The 17609-nt window shown below is 34.4% G+C and overlaps 1 protein-coding gene across 4 annotated transcripts in view; it reads right to left on the reverse strand.

The window, feature by feature from the left end:
- Positions 1-2939: 2939 nt before the first annotated feature.
- RYR2 (ryanodine receptor 2) overlaps positions 2940-17609 on the reverse strand; it is a 369436-nt gene continuing 354766 nt past the window's right edge. For all 4 annotated transcript variants that reach the window (XM_079298135.1, XM_079298134.1, XM_079298133.1 and 1 more), the window contains exons 97-104: positions 14789-14849; positions 13375-13521; positions 12394-12528; positions 9982-10138; positions 8173-8237; positions 7311-7411; positions 5822-5873; positions 2940-4238 (exon numbers count right to left, since the gene is read on the reverse strand). In XM_079298135.1, coding sequence (XP_079154261.1) covers positions 4143-4238; positions 5822-5873; positions 7311-7411; positions 8173-8237; positions 9982-10138; positions 12394-12528; positions 13375-13521; positions 14789-14849 — 814 coding nt within the window. In that variant the 3' untranslated portion in view covers positions 2940-4142. The remainder of the gene's footprint in view (positions 4239-5821; positions 5874-7310; positions 7412-8172; positions 8238-9981; positions 10139-12393; positions 12529-13374; positions 13522-14788; positions 14850-17609) is intronic.

Raw genomic sequence — 17609 nt, forward strand, 5'->3', positions numbered from 1 at the left:
TGTTTTTTCAGTGCAATCAATTTGCACCCTTTCATTCTATCCTCCCAGCACCACATAATGAGCAACAAACCAAAAGCATTTAATCTATTTCAGTTCCAAATTTCCACTACTGAGAATTCTTTAGCCATCCTTCCAGCATTCCAAAGCTTTACCTTATAAAAGCATATCTAGAGAAAGAGGCATTTACTCTATGTAAAGAAAGTCAGGGATTGCATCTTGGAGCAAAGTCAGCATGCAAACTTGGGGCATTTACACAATGGACCAACAGCAAGCACCTCCAGTTGATTTTAACTGTGAGGTTTTCACCTTTCCATCCTTCCATTCCAAAAATTTCCATATGCTCTTTTCATGAGAATTTTAGCTCAGGTGCTCCCCTCCAGCAGCAAATAAATAGGTTAAGCCTTTGTAACTGAGATTAGCCCATAGCCATGTTAGTACAAAAGCAAGCTGCTCACATCAAGAATTGCCTCAACTCCTGACCTCCACTGACACAGCAGAAGGATGCTGTTAGGCTGATAGAGATGTTCAATAATGCTGAGAAGGGTCTTCAATACCACATAAGAGAGAGACTTCCTTTTGCCTAAACATCCAATTCACAATATCCAAATCAAAAAGATAATTGTGAAGTAAAATGGAAGGGGTTGCATGGATACATTTAAAATGTTATGCAGACAAAAATGAAAACCCCAATCCAGAAAAAAGCACCAAAAACCCCTAACAAAAGTATAAATATATCTTTCTGCTTAAATATCTTGCAAATTTTCTTTAAGAAATGATTTAATATCTGCATAGTCTGAAATTCTATTTGTAACCTAGCTTCTATGGTTGTGCATGGCTTTAGAAAAGCTGAAGAAAATTGAAAAAGAAGTAAATAGTTATAGAAATAAAAGTAGCTATGATTTAAAAGAGAGAGTTTTCAGCAGCTGTATTTATGAGCATAAATATTAGACATATTTAATCAAATAACTTACCCACTCATGCTCTCTGTGACAGGTATCTTATTTGACAAATATTGTTTTGGCCACCAGTTTTATTTGTTTTGGCTAATGAACAAAACCAATTTTTAAATATTCTAGTTTAGAAAATATTACATCCAATAAATACTTCACAGGTGATTATGCAAGTAAACTGAATTATTCAGGGCCTCTGAAGATGGCAGGAATTATTATCATAGTTATAGAAATAAAAAATAATGCAATTCATATTAGTAAGGGCTCTGCAACTGTAGAAAGATAGTAAAAATTAAAATACTGAACAACTTAAATAGCATTTTAGTGCTATTAGGATTAATCTCGTAGTCATGCAGGGACCAAGAATATTACAGAATCTTTTTCTTCTTTTCTGTTTTCTGTGATTGTCTCATTAAAAAAACACAGATAAGCTTCAAACTTTAAGGGATAGGAAAGAAATAAGAAGAGATTATCAGAGGAAGGTGTAAAAACTGTCACTTCTAAAGGGAGAAATATATAAGGAGGTAATAACTTCCACAAATAAACCACACCTCAATACTTTTCCATCTTACTTTGTTTTTCCATTGCTTTTCATTTCTCCATACCTTTGCTAATATAAACATTGATGTGATGGGATCATCAGTTTTGGAGATCTTCTCCATTTTTATTTACATTCAGAGATAAACAGCAAAACCTCTGTCTTTACTTTTTTCAGTAAAATGTGGGGGATACTCTATGTGCCCCTGAAAATTACTGCTTTACTGACACTATTAGTAAATTGAACTACCAGCAGAAAAAACATTTAGCATACATAAATGTATGTGTAAGTATAGCCTTACCTTAAATATAAAACACATAAACACCATTTTTTAAAACTTCTTGTATCTAAAACTGCAGTTTTCAAGTGACATGTCATTATCACCTGCTCCTGTACATTGTGCCAGTGTACAGGACACTTGTGTCACTGTTGATTTCTATAAAGGCAAAACTTAAAAGTGTGAATTGTCCGTATTGATTGACTGCTTACAACACAGAAATCCAAAGTTGCATTTGTCACAGTAATTTTCAGTAAAATCTAAGAACTTTTTCAACTTTATTTAACCTTTGTCTAAGGCTAAAACAAATCTAACACTATTAAATTTTATCCCACAGTGTGCATTATATAGTATGTGGACTGCTTGAATAATATTATCTGTTAAAAGTGCACATTAGAAGTTTTTTTGACTTGGAACTTGAGGTTAAAGAAACATGTCACATATATTCTGGTATTTACCTACAAAATCCATTTGAATGTGTTTTGAAGAAAAAGGAATCTTGAAATATCCCTCAGAATCATTAGCTATGTATTTTTCCACAAAATGGGCAAAACTAAAATAGCCTGTATGCCTACATGTGTCAAAAAACTATTCTCATGTTGTACACCCAAAAAGAAACATCTCTAAAACCCCCCACTCCTAAATCCTAGACAAATCCCAGAAAGGCTGAATAAATGTGTTTTATGAAGTTGTTACAAATGGAGGAAACAGAGCTGGACTGAACATTCCAGTCTGGATGGGAGTGATTCAAGAACTGAATACAAATTGTGTTTGCTGTACCAGCCTGCCCACCCTCTGGCCTCACAATTTGCAAAGTTTGAGAGCATTTTACCAGAACTGTGAACAGGATACCAAATTTGGCAAAATCCACAGAACTGAAAGCCTGACTTTTAAGAATAACACCTTAGCATTTTTAAGTGATTATTCCCTTAATTGTATTTCTTTTTAGTTATAACTGAATATTGATACAGAAAATTTCTTTTATGACAAAACTGTGAACTTTAAAGAAATGAGGGAGAGCAATAGAACAGCAAGAAGTCCAGGAGAAATGACCAAAAACAGTACCAAAACTTTTCATTAAGGAAAGAGTAGCTGAATCCTGGTTTGAAGTGGTTAAAATAATTCAGGGACTGATAAGAAGACCCTATAACAAAGACTTCAAATGCTACCAAAACCAGCTTTTTTCCATTCTGAATGTCTCTTTTTATTTGTAAAGACTGGCATTACAATTGAAAAGGACTCAAAATGGAATAATGTACACATCATTGGTGTTTCATGATGCAACTGATGGAGTCCCTGAATGGATATTGCTTCAGCTTTGCTTTTAAAAAATAATTTAACAAGAAAATCTTCAACTCCACTATCGATCACAGGTGGCAGAAATGAAAGAAAGAAAAAAAAAGAAACTAAAATTACTGTCAAATTCATAACATATATTCATATTGTTGGTTGATGACACTTGTTCCAGATGTACAATAAAGCCCACAACACTTTATTACTATGGAATATAATTATTGTGAATGTTTTCTCATGTTGATCAACTTGTTTCTGAAGGCTGTTTTCTGATTGTTTTAAACTTGCATAATAAACATGCAATGAAACATTTCTTGTTAAAGTGTTTTTTGCAGCTGTCTTGTATTCATACAAAGATTTCATAAAGTAGCAGTGTTGTATCAGAGCATTACCAAAATAAAAGCAAAAGCTAAAGAGGAAGGTAAATGTGAAATGAACTTGATGAGAATAACCTAATCTTGTCCTGAGACACTCCAGTCTTATTAAAAAGATGTGCACAATCAAATCCCTTCCTCCTGAATCCACCAAAACCACAAAATAAATATTAAATTGGAAGGGAAGACATAAAGAAAAAAAAAAAAAAGTCATCATGCACTCATCTTCTGCATAGCTCAACCCACATATAGTAAGGCACTATTTCCCACAACTCAGTGTCCACAACAATCTTTTATGGTGCTCTGTGAACTACATATAGTTCCTTCCAGGATGATGAAATAAACAGACCAAATGAGTGTTGCTACCATGTCACCCCCATGTGTGATCTTTTAGACAAGGGTATCATCTGGCAGTTTCAAAAATAAGCTGTCTCAAGTCTCTACTTGTGTGTGCATGTTATGTATAGGGACATCTTTTGTCTGTGCAAGTAGTTGGTTTGTTTCCAAAGTTGCTGTAATTTTTCATTGTTCTTTACTCCAGTGTTCTCAAAGCAAATACACAGGAAAATAAAAGTGCAGTTGGGTCATTAAAAACAGAGCTTTGGTGCTCCAAAACGCACACAGCTTTGGGGATTTAAGAAATCTTTTAGACATTCCCAAAAGAGCTGGGAAATTCATGGACATTTTTGTCCAGAAATCCTCATTTTTGCTTAGTTGAGCTGGTCTTCATATTGTTTTCGGAAGCAATCACCAGCAGGGAAAAACTCCCAGCAGCGTTCTTGATACATTTTCCATACATATGATTCCTGAAAGAAACACAAAAACTATTTAACTTGATTTAATGAGAAACCATCAACCGTTAACTCTTTTTTTTTTCCTCTTTTACTTATATATCACTTCACTTTTTTGATTCTGTGCATGCCAGGTTGTTGAACATAAATCTAAAAAAATCAGGTTAATCATTTTGATTTGTTTAGAATAACTTTTAGGTTTGGTCACCTGGTCAAAAAGCACTACAGAAATGCATCAGGTAATTTAGTTCTTTTTGCATATTGAGGAGCACTGTAAGGCTCACTTAAAGCTGGCCACAAGACAAACAGTAGGGTAAGCAGAATATTTTCTGCCATAGAAATTTGACTGAATTTCTGCATCAGTCATTTCAAAACATGTCTACAAACAATACATAAACCAAAATGACCTTTATAGTCAGTATTTTCTGAGTCAGTGGCGTTTGGTATTTCTTCCTTTCTGATTATTTGTTTGGGTAGGTTCTGTGTCAAGACATTTCAAAGAATAGTAAATAATGTATCAGTTTATTTCTATTTTAATTGCACCACTCAAATGAAAATTTCATAGTAGAAAAGGCGTATTTTACAGCAGTTACAGAATCAGATAATTATTTAGGTTGGAAAAGACCTTTTAGATCACTGAATCAAACCATAAACTAGCTCCAAGTCCACCACTAAAGCATGTTCCTAGAAGTTATGGAGTATAAAATACTCTTAATTTTCAAACCATCACCTAACAAATAAAAAAAAAGACTTTATAAAATCTCAGTATACAATTCTCAATGGATGAATGGATGTTTAAAAATAGCAAAGCAAACACATAAAATATCATACTGGACAAGGCTGAGATTCATGCAAAGAAGAGGATTACAGCACACATGTCAGAGCTCAGAAACAGTAAGCCACAGATTTATAGCAAACCACCCCTCTGACCCAAGTGTGTAGGGCTATATATGTGATACTATTCAGTTCTTTTGGATTTTGATCTGCAACACAGGAACATTTGCTTAGTCAGCTAAAGACTACCACTAGGAAAGAAAAAGACTGTAAATTTGATACATTTTCTTAGTGACTTCTAATATACTTAAAGGAAGTAGAGGGGGACACCAGAAGTTTGGAAGAACAGAGAAGAACAAAGAAGAAACCTCCAAAGAAAAATTCACATTGTTTTCATTTAAAATTAAATGCACAAGTTCTTTCATACGGACTTATTAAGGAATGTAGACATAGAAGACTATATTTAGATGATAATAATAAAATACAAAGACTATTTAAAAAAGAATTTAAAGGGAAAAATGAAGAGTGCTGCTTTCACAGAATACTTCAATGTTCTGTTTCTCATTATTTTTGTTTATGGTATGTATTTATATTTTCTGGAAATAGCAATTTAAAAATAACAGGTTCAGATATAAAAAAAGGAAAAGTGTTGCAGAATCGATGCTCCCTAACATTAAAGAACCAAAGTCTTAAGAATTGCTTAGAAGAATGAGAATTAAGTTCCATACCATACAGGCTATCCATTAAAAAATATATTCATTTTTCCAAGCCTGAATGATTTTTATTTGAGAATTGGCTGACATCAATAGAGTTGTTCAACCTACCTGTCCTGTATGCTCAGTTTCATCTTTGTTAATAAGATACATCAGAAAAAACCTACAAACAAAGAAAGAGCTGTTATGAATGGAGTGTTTGGAAACATTAGGTAACCCACAAGGAGATGGATATTTTTCAGCTTGTACAGTGATAATGCTGTTCATAGACTTACAAGTCCAGATTTCTATGATAATATTCTGAGACAGATTAAACACCTTCCTGACATTGTTGACCTTCATTGTTCAATGAAAAGTATATTAAAATGCATGATAATGACTTTCTGTAGTTAGCAACCCAGTTTAAATGAAGATTTTATAGACCTTCTAAACCCAAAATTACAACAGACATTATCCCACCCATGAAAACTCACTTGGAAGCAGACAGAAAATGGTAATCAGAATTTCTTTTTCTTCCACTGAATAAAGAATACTGAACATATCTGAGATTTCTGTTGTTGAAATTACAGGTTAGGGCTATTCTAGTAGTGTATGTAAGATCAACATGAGCAGAAAAGAAGTTATAATTTAAAAAAAAAACAATTTGCCTTGAAGATTTGAGCTGACATTCACTGGGTGATAATTTCAAAATTTCACTTGTAAGAGACATTGTCTCCAAACATAAGAAAAACATAAAATACGACCACGCACAAAAAGAAAAAAACAGTTCCTCAGGCTGAGGCACTTTAAAGCAAGTATGTTATAATATGCTATCTGTTCAGTATTTAGTAAATAGGAACAAAAACTTGTATGATAGTGCTTTCAACATATTTTTTTTGCACAACCTGTTTTTTAGTTGGAAGGTTTTTATAGGCATATTCAGCTTTGCAGTCTCATTATTTTGTGCATACACAGTGCCAGTTTAAAAACACAAAGGCACAGTCCATCCCCTACTTCATACTGACAGCACTAGTATAAAATACACTCTGTCACTGGATTTTCATACATCAGAGAACAGTATGATACAGAGACTGTAGCCCTGATAATTGGCTTTATTTAGTTCAGTTGTCACTGGTACTCTGCTTGGATTTTCCAAAGGTGGACCTGATGCCCTTGGTTGATCCCTCTCATCTCTAGCTCCTCATTACATTTGTCCCCAGTTCTCTTAGTCAGCCTCAGCACTCCACACAAAATATTTTGTCCAATGCAATTTTTTTTGTCTTCTGTGTTTTTTACTTCTTTCCATCAGTCTCCAGGCCAGGTCATACTGCTTCTGTGTACCTCACATACCTCATTCACTTTTACAATTTATGTGACCTCTGCAGCCACATATCAAATTAATTTCCACCTATAACCTCATATAAACTTCTTGTGGCATAACCAAGCTGGAAAGTAGGATATGAAACTTGTTAATTCCTTGCTGTCACTGCCACAGAATTATACACTCAGAAAGCATAAGGGCACATCAAAGCTGAACAGTTTATGCAAGGGAGGTAATCAGGTACCTGAGGAAGCTGAGAGGATCATGAGTTAGTGAAGAGTGCATTTTTAGTGTACTCACAAATAGTTGGCCAAGTTGTGCTCCTGTAGTGTGTGTGTTTCAAAGCCATGAGGCACTGTATCAAAATAGTCGTTTCCTATTCCACAGATAAAGCACTTTGTCTAGAAGAAAGAATAGAGAGCACTTCAACACTACATGTAACACTTGCCCTGCTTTCAGAAAAGGCAAAAAAAAAAGGAACAATTTTCCTGAAAATGGCAATGAATCACATATAATAAGTGCTGAAAAAAAGGCTCTTCTTTTAATGATTCAGACTGGATATCTCAGTAAAAACACTTGAATAAAAGCTTACCTACCATCAGAATACCTTCTTACTGTTTAAAAAAACCAAATCTTTTCTAGCTCTAAGTGAGCAGGTATCAGGAGACAGGATGGCATACAAAGGTCACAGCTGACTTTTTTAATGTTAATCAGCATTTACTGTGACACGTGGCAATATTTACCTCAATGCTTCTCCAGCTGAAACTGAATATGCTCCAAGTTCACATTACAAAGTTCAGCTGGTTTGTAACACTCTCCTGACTTCTAACAAATGTACTTCAGTGACAGAATAGAAAACTGCACAAGATATTTTCACACGTATACTAACCAAAGAAAATTACATCTGAGATGAAATGAAACATGACAGTGTTAATAGCCTGTGTTAGAAACCACTAGTTTAAAGATCCAAAAGACTTAAATAGCCACAGACATGCATTTATTATAATTCACGTTTTTTGTATTGTATGATATCAGACCATGTACATGACTGTATTTTCCTCTTAGTCTGAAAAACTATCCACTAGCTAAATTGTATTTTGACTAAAAAAACATACTTGTGAAATCTGAAAATAGGTATGGTTCAGCAACTGAGTGTTCTTACCTCCATGTCTTCCTTAACTTGCTCTTGCTGATCTCTTAACTCACCAAAAGCATCAATAATTAAACCTAGGGTTAAGTCAAAATGATAGTTAATGTTCAAGAACAGAATTGTGACAAAGAATATTTGGAAACCCAGGGATAACACAACTCTGATAAAAAATATTAAATGAGAATCTTTTGCAGAAATAATAGAAGACAATATACATTCCAAAAACAACAAAACCATAAAGAAAAAAGAGCAAAACAAAGAAACATCAGCAACATGGCTGGCAGTACCATTTTGAATCATAAAATGGGACAAGCAGACTTCTGGTTTTTTCCCACTGCTCTAATCTTGACTTAGTACATTAAGATCTATGTAGGATTACAGTGATTAAGGCCCTATTATAGGAAAAAAAGTACAATTAACAAAGTTGAGATATTTATTACATGGCAGATGCACAGGCCCAGAGCTCCATGTACCCTCTCTCCAGATAGTACACATAGTACAAGTCACATAGTACAAGGTTCCACTACAGGGGCTCTAACAAAAGTAAGGGGTCATTTGAGGGAGATATGAAAGAAGAAGGAGAATCACAGGCTCAAAGGCTCAGATTAGAAACTGCTTATAACATTCCCTTCACTTACTCCAATACAAATAAGAACTAACTCTGCAAGGACTATTGACACTCCTGTACACAAAGATTGACTCTATTCTTCATCCACTCACAGAATGAAGAAATGAACCACATTAGATATGCCACTTCAGGGTATAAAAAATTTTCCACCATCCCCAAGCACTTTAAAAGAAACCTGTTGCTTGAGTAAAAGTAATAAACAATGTACCACAAGATTAAAACTGTCTTTTGAATTTCCTTGTAGTAAGTGAGAAAGCACCTTTTGACTGCTGTCAAAAGTATCCTCAGTTATCTGTTAGCTGACAGAAAGCAATGAGGTATCAGCATTTTTGACAGCAAGTGAACCCAGCAAAACTGGTTATCAATTTTTCCAAAATTGAGAATATACTTCTGTTAACTTGTGTGAACTCTAATAAGAAATTACCTTTTGGGCATTTTTGACAATATTTTAAAGATACAATATGAAAACAAACTGTGGTTTAAGTATTTCAGGTAATATTAGTGAACATAATTAATATAAACGTAATTAAAAATCATTGCCAACATACAATTGCAACAGTGAGAAACACTATCAGTCAAATTGTTTCACTGAAATTCCAAAGGTAACTAATGGCAGCTAACTTTCCACTGTCATTAACTAGGCTATACTAAAGCTATTTCATTTCAAGCACTTTTTCACTCTCAGAAATTGTTCAAATAAGGAGGCATCACACAAAACAGCAATTTTTATGTAAGAAAATATTTAATCTCTTAAAGCTATGGTCCAATTTTCACCCCACTATTACCAATCTGAGGATCTGCCAGACAGACAAGAATTTATGCTACTGGCAGGAGGAATACTGATGGCAGTACTGATTTTGTCCATAAGATGGGTTACACTGAAGGACAATTTTAAGTTGTGTCATAAGATTTCTATTGGAGGCTTTTAGAAAGGGCAATGACAAGACAGAAACTGCAGTGACATCAGTATTCTTAGGGCAAAAATGTCTTTTTTTTGTTGTTGATCAAGTTAGAGCCTGTTGATTTTACAGATACTCAGAACAATGCATGAGAGTCAGCTGGGTGTGATTTTCTATGTAAACCTGTCCTCTATGACCTGCCCTGCTGTTCTCTCTGAATCTTAGGCTTGTGATTATTATAGCACTAAGATCTTTGATAATGCTTTCAGCCTCACTGAGGATTACAAATCATACCTTGGATAATTGCAAGCAGGATGACAATCACAAAGAAGAAGAAAGTGATGTCAAAGATAATCCTATAGATTTCATACTCATCTCCTGCTGGATCTTCTATTTCATCACCAATGCCTCCTCCTGCACGTACTCCAACGTACATATGAAACATGTAGCACTAGAAAAGACAAAACAAAGGTATACAAAGGCTGTTTGCAGCTAAAAGCAAAAATACCCAGTGTTACAAATTCAGTAATTGGTAGAACTGGTCCAGAACTATGACATGCCAAGCCATCTTTTTCTCTCCTTTGGGATTATGCATTTTTCTGATGGAGGGGAAATGCTAGTGTGCAGCTGAAGCTGCAGTATTTCATGTTCTGTCATTATGTAGTAGTCCAATAAGATCAAAAGTTCAACTGCCAGAAGCTCAGCAGCATCCCATGATTCATGTAAAATCATTTCAGCAGTGTAAATAGGAAATATCATCATCACCATAGCCATCTTCTTTTCCAATTTCATAGCTCAAAAGTGAATGATTTTCCCTGTTTTTAGTATTTCAAATTCAAATTTAAAAATAAATAACCTTTCTCCCCAAGTAAAAATAAAACAAAAAAGCTCACAATCAAGCACAAAATCTTTGTGAATGCTTGTGTGGAGAATAGGCTAATGATTGAAAATGTCTGAGAATAATACTGTGGAATTATGATATGAAAAGTGGATAATAGGTCTGTCAGTGCAGTTACCTGGGATGTCGAAAATACAAAATTTCCAGTTTTATCGTGTTACAATTTAATAGAAAATTCTGGTATCACTATCTAGAGGTCTAGAGCAGGGGATTGCTTTTTTTTCTTTATGCAGCTTTGCAAACTACAGGTCAAGGGTTCTCAACCTGTATCAAAAAATAGTGAAGACAATAATTCCTAAAGCCTAACCATACAAAAAAAGCTTTCTTCTATTTCCATGCCATACTTTCCCCAAAATCCCTTCTGTAAAAAATTGATATAGTACCATGCAATGCTGAGTGACCCTTGCCTGAAAAATCTAACAGTTTCTAGAGACTGAAAGGTAATAATTAACTTAATGAGTCAATGCATTGTTACTTAACTAAAAAAAATGTTGGGTTGCTATTTCCAACAAATTATGCACATTCAATTTCTTTTAAATCCCATTTCAAGTCATAGTGTTTTTACAAGAGGCAGCCCTGATTTTACAGCATAACATGTTTATCCTAATTCATTCCTGTACAATATTACAGTCTTGTGATACATGTGTTTTCAGAGAATTACAGAGCAGGTTAGGTCAGTGACTTCATGAGGTCTCTACTCCAAGCAGGGCCCATTATAACCTCAGAAAAAATTGTTTTAGGATTTATCCAAGTCAGTTCATTATTACTTCCTAAGGAAGGAGACTGGAACAATCTCTCTGAGCATCATGATCCATTGCTTGGCTCCCCTCAGTCAGAACACATTTTTCTACTTTATGTCCACAGTCTGCTGCCATGCACTTCCTGGTAGGAGCTTGAATTTGTCTTCCCAATAATCTTCCTACAGACACTGGGAACTCCTCTTACACATCCTTCACCCTGAGACTTTCTTTTCTCTAGGCCAAACAAGCCCAGTTCCCTTTGAATCTCCTTCCACAGCAAGTGCTCCAGCACCTGACAATTTAACAGCACTTTGTGTTCCAGTTTACCTGGTTTTGGTGTCCCAAATGCCCCAAACCAGACAAAAATACAGACACATTACTCTGCTTGAACAGTTTACCTATTCATTTGGCTTCTAAATTTTGTTGACTCCCTGAAAGATTCACATTGCACAGCACACTGATATACATTTAACTGTGGTACATAATTGGTTTTGGAGGGCAATGCATTTTGGAAATTCTTTGTGGTTCAAGCCCTACCTACCACCCATAACTCCAAAGCCTGGCACTGGCTTAGCTAACACAAAATGATTTAAGGCAGTTCTGAACACAGTAGTTACTGAACTGCCTATTAAAGATAACTACGACAATTCATGCTAGGAGAAACTGATGGATTTCAAAGCTTAAACAAGAGCTTAAGTATTTGCATTACTTATGAAAATGCTTGCTACCCTCCTCCTTAATGACGTGTTGAATTTCAAGATTCAGAAATGCTGCACTTCAGCCAGGTCAGCTTCACAGCTTGCTGTTTTTGCACTTTCTGAACAGCTATAGTAAAGTATAGTACCACATTTCTTCTATTCCTTTATAGATGAGTTTGTGGATCACCCACAAGATCTATCTATTTGTTGAGGATTTGATCATCATATTTGTCCCTTTGCCTTCAACTGCAATCTTTCCTGCCCACTGGCTAATGATATGGTAGTATAAATACTAATTAACAAGACAATCAGAAAAAAACCACAACAACAGAAAGAGAAAAAAAAAAAAACAAAGCAAAATAACCCTTACTGTTAGCATATCATCACATTTCATGTCTGGCATATCACCATCCTCGCTCTTGTTGTAGAACTTGCGGAAAAAATTGAATGCCACTACTGTATACAAGTACACCACTACTGCCAGTAATCCCACTGTTAGCACAAGCTGGAAGACAAAATTACAGAATGAGTGTAACACCACCATGGAATTGTGATTTATCTTTTCTTTCAGAAAGAAAAAAAAAAAGGGAAAGTAACAATAAACTCTACTAGCAACAGGAAATCTTTTCCTTTTTATACATTTTTGTAATACAGAATAATATATCTGCATATTCTCATGCAAAGATTGTGCTTTTCATTTTATTTTGATCAAAGACTATGTTTCAGAAACATAATTACAAAGAAAAATCTTATGGATATATACACAATGAAAATATCCATTAGAACCATATACAATCCCCATAATCAGATAAAAATTCTAAAAATTCACTACCTAATGGTAATATTACTATCACCTAGTATATAATTAATTGAAATCAAGTTAGCTACTAATTTAATAGAAAGCAACTTTTTTTACATGTATGAAATCACACACAAAAAACCTGTTCCTAATATTTTAATATCTTCGAAAAGCAGTGACAAGTGCCCCACTGCTCAACTGCAGCACCATTCAGATTTTGCTCTGAGCTTAATGAAAAGCAGCTTGGAAGGAGCCTTAGTATCCTATAAATTGATATTTCACTTGTGTAGCTCCCATGTCTAAAAAATACCTTATAATTAACACCCTGTTAATTCATATGTAATTTCCTAAAACTTCAGGACTATTTTTAGAAGAGAGAATACTTTTGCTCACATATCCCATTGTCTAGTTTCCTCATCAACTCAGGTTCTAGAGTTCATGATGAATGAGCATTTCTGTTGTCAGTCTGCAGAGCACCTGACTCAAGTAACAAAGGCATCTTTCCTGTGTACTCCTTAAGAACAAAGGCTGAGAAGAGATGGCAGCTGATACCTGTTTGCCATTGTGGGTGACTGATGACAGGATAGTTCGCAATGTCTTGAATCCCATTGCAATGTCCAGGAGGTGAGCAGCAAAGAAAAAATTGTTGTAATGGCCAAGGACTGACATGGTCATGTACCAGGCTAGGTAAAGGAAAGACTAACAGAAAAAAGAAGTACATTCAAAATAAAATTAATGGCTTTCATCTTTAATTTAATTCAAGACAATAAGGAAAAGTAGAAATTTCTCAAATATGCTTTTCTTTAAATAGAAAACTTTTTTTAAACAGAGAAATTTCTAGATACCATTGAAAATTTTCTATTTGTGCAACAATATTAAATCCTTAAATACAAAGTCAAAAAGATATGGACAAAATCAAGAAATTCAAAATTTACATTAAAAAAAAAAAATTTGAAATTCCTAAGCCCTTATTTGCAAATGTCTCTATTGCAACTTTTTTCTGAATTAATTTACTTTTAAAAATAATTTCTAAATAATTACATTAAAACATTAATACCCAAAGTTAATTAATGAAAATTATAGGACTCTGCAAGCAGCAAAAGGAATTTTATAATTAATTTGAGCTACTAGAACTCCTATTTAAACATATAAACATATTATTTAAATAACCAAAAATGTAAATTTCATCTGATCCTTTATCAATTAATTTTTCTTGAAGTTAAAGACAAGTACTTATAAGATAAAGAAAATACTAGTCCCAAACAAACATGTTTACAGATCCTGCTGTCTCTAGACCTGGAGGCTTACTGTTTCCACTTTTCCTGAGTACCTTCAGATTACACTTGCATTTTCCATCTGTCCTAGTTCCAAAATAATTTTCCCCAACTGTTTTTCTTACCAGTAAATTAAGTAATTAGGCAAACAATAATCATAAGACTGAAAAATCATATGATGACTGACTTCTTAAACTGCATTATCTCTCCTTGGTTTTTTTGCTTTCAAAGACTCTCTTTTTCAAATTATTGAAATAATTTGTGTCACTCTGTGACACATCTTACTGTCTGTTTCAGTGATACAAATTTAGCAATTCCAGATACATTAACCATATCGATCTCACTGTGCTCCAAGAATATTCAAACGTTCATAATATTTCTGAACAACAGGAAAAATGGCAATTAGTATTTATAGAGTCAGTTTTCTAATTCTACAGTGCAGTGCTTTCCTATTGCTTTTAATAAAGCATATCAGACAGAGGGAGGAATTGACTGAGGTTCTATTAACTACTACCAATGTAACTGAGAAAATATTTTGACCAATGTCTCTTTAAGCTTTCAAGATTTTCTTCTTGTAGTAAAATAAATATAATCCAGAATTTCACACTTCTTGTTGAAGAACTTTGCATTAACAAGTGCATATTTCATTTTAGAACATCTATAGATATGTATGCATATAGTGAGAAACTTACATTATCAGTGAAAACAACTCCTAATTTCCACATTTGATACTTAACATCAATGGAATTTAGCCTGTAAAAATAAAAAAAAATATGCATTTTATAGCAAAACACAACTAGAAAATATGAAACACAATCTGTAGGAAGTGTATTGTCACATAACACGAGTCAATAGCTGATCAATTACTCCAAAAGCTGAAATACATCAGAATCTTCTTCTAATTCACACTTTTACTCTGGAATGAATCTGTCAAAAAAACTCAACAAAAAACAAACCAAAAAAAAAAAAGTGACAATCAAATTCATAAATACTATTTTGAATTCATCAGACCTAATACTGATTGATTTCTAAAATGCTATCATGCTGAAATAAGTGAAACAAGCTGACTTTGAAATCTGTGAAGAAAAAAGTATTTTGTTTTCTTTTTAATACAACCCAACTAAGCCTGAAGCAGCTAGTTAAAAGACAGATAAATTTTCACCCTAAAATGCCAATTCTTTACCTTAGTTATTAAAGCATACCTTGAATGACACAACTGCATGACATTAAAGACAAACAAATTTAGATCAGATAAATCTCAGAGCATGTTCAGAAAATTGACCCATTTTTCTAAGGATATAAGGAAGATCATTAATGAATATATGACAATTCTTACCAGTTAATGAGTTTTTATATGGGTGCTTAGGAAAATCTTCTGTTAATGTTACTTGTGGTAAAATAGAAAGCATCCCATCAGATAAAAAACATTCTATATTAGTTGTCAACTAGATAGGAAATACCCTTTATTGCACTGTGACACAATTTTGTGCCAGTCATTGACCATCAACAGGGGATACTCCATTGAGAATGGTGCCAGTTGACCATTACAAAAAAGACAGCATTGAACCAAAACCAAAAAATGAGTTATAGGCTGCCTGTCAGCTTTCTGTGTGTCTTGAAGACAGAGCACAGAATAGATTATGATTGAGGCATCCTGCACAAAGCCTCTGCAGGCTTAAGATTCCCAAGTAAATAATCAAAGGAGGAGACATTTTACATTAGCAACCATAAGGAGAAAGGCTGGAAATTGAGATTCCTATACGTGCATCACTACTTTCAATGGAATAGGTTGGGAATTTGGACATTAACAGTGACTGTGTCTGCCTATCAACCACAGCAGCTGAATCCCTGTCCACCTGCAGATATGCACTTCTACTTAGACAAACAGGCACATCCACACTTTTCTAAATCCTGCAGTGTCACATAGCAAGTATAAATCTTGAGTAGTATAAAAACTACTGCAAGCAAAATTCCTTACCTTTTCACTAGCCATTATGGACAAGAGATAGACTGCCACTTGAGGAAAAAGTCTGCTACTCTTCAGGAAGAATCCTCTTCTCTGAGATACTACATTACTAAAAATAGGATTACCACTCCAGAATCTTTTGAAAACCTAGATTATTGTTTCCTATGGCAGGGAAGAATAAGACTTTCAAAATTCTTCCACATTCTTAGGCCAACTGCTTTAACTGATTTTACTTTATATTTAGGATATGGTTCTCACCAATCTATAAAGACTTTGGATCTTCCAGGAGAAAATAATTTGCAATTTTTCTGTTCTTGGAAGTAGAAGAATTCTTCTACCATGTGAGCATTTGACAATAGACCTGATTATTTTCCAAATTAGCCCTATGTCACCACCTGCTGCAGATGCTTGAGCCTTATCTGGCTCCTCTATTGACTGACTAAACTAATGATCAGAGAAACAATAGCAGTTAGAAAGGGAAAGGGAAATAATGCTAACAATGGCACCTCTGATTATTAGCTTTCATGTTTGTGTCTTCCACATTATTTTCTCAAATATACTACATCTATGATATGCCTAATTTAACACCATCCACCAAAAACAAGCCACTAATTCAGTGGACAAACAGCACTGCTGTCTCAATCTCAGTGTGCAAAATTTAACTGTCTTTACTGTCTAATCTACAGAAGAGCTCCAACTGCATCACCATTCTAAATTGGTTAGTGTTAAATAATACTGAAACATACTTAAGTAACTTAAGTATTTAAACATTAAAATATTTATACATTTTAATAAATACACTTTAAAAATATTCAAGGCTGCATTGATGAGCTGGATGGCTCTTCAAGAGTCAATAAAATAATTTTTTTTTTTTTTAACACTGGGACAGGCAGAAGCTTTTGAAGAACCATGGTCACCTGCAAGTAGAGTGCTTAAAGTTCTTGCAAGAAGACAGATGCAAATCTCAGGCCATTTTTCCAAAGGGAAGGGAGAGAAAAGTAAGAGCTAGGAGTCAAGGAACCCTCTCACTTGTACTGAAGATGAAAATGCTGCAGAGTGCCCTTCCCTTCTGTGTTGTGAGGCACAGGGATCTGGCCTGGCCTCAGTCTGCACCACCTCCTCCTGCCACAGGCAGAAACACAAGCACCAGAGCTGCAACCTGCACCAAGTCACACCATTCTCTATTTTCTTCCCAAAGTATTGCAGGAAGGGGTCAGTTCCAATGCTTCTCCCACCCCTCTTTTCACTGCATGGTAAATATATGTCAAATTTGAAATCTGGAATATGTGTCATTTTTAGTAACTTCATTAGTATTCATTTTTGAAACTGTTAAAAAGTGGATAAATGTATCTTCCTGAAAAGTATATTGTTTATGTGACTGGTTCTGCAAATTTTTATAATAGTTTATTTTCCTGCAACATATTAATCTGTTATGAGTATGGAATGATTCCTTCAGGGAGAACATGAAAGATGGATAAGGTCATAAATTTTTTTGAGTTGTATGAAACATGGAGGAGATATTAGAGGTGTTAAAAAAACAGGCATCC

The sequence above is a fragment of the Erithacus rubecula genome (assembly GCF_903797595.1).
Source record: "Erithacus rubecula genome assembly, chromosome: 2".
Classification (NCBI taxonomy): Eukaryota; Metazoa; Chordata; class Aves; order Passeriformes; family Muscicapidae; genus Erithacus; species Erithacus rubecula.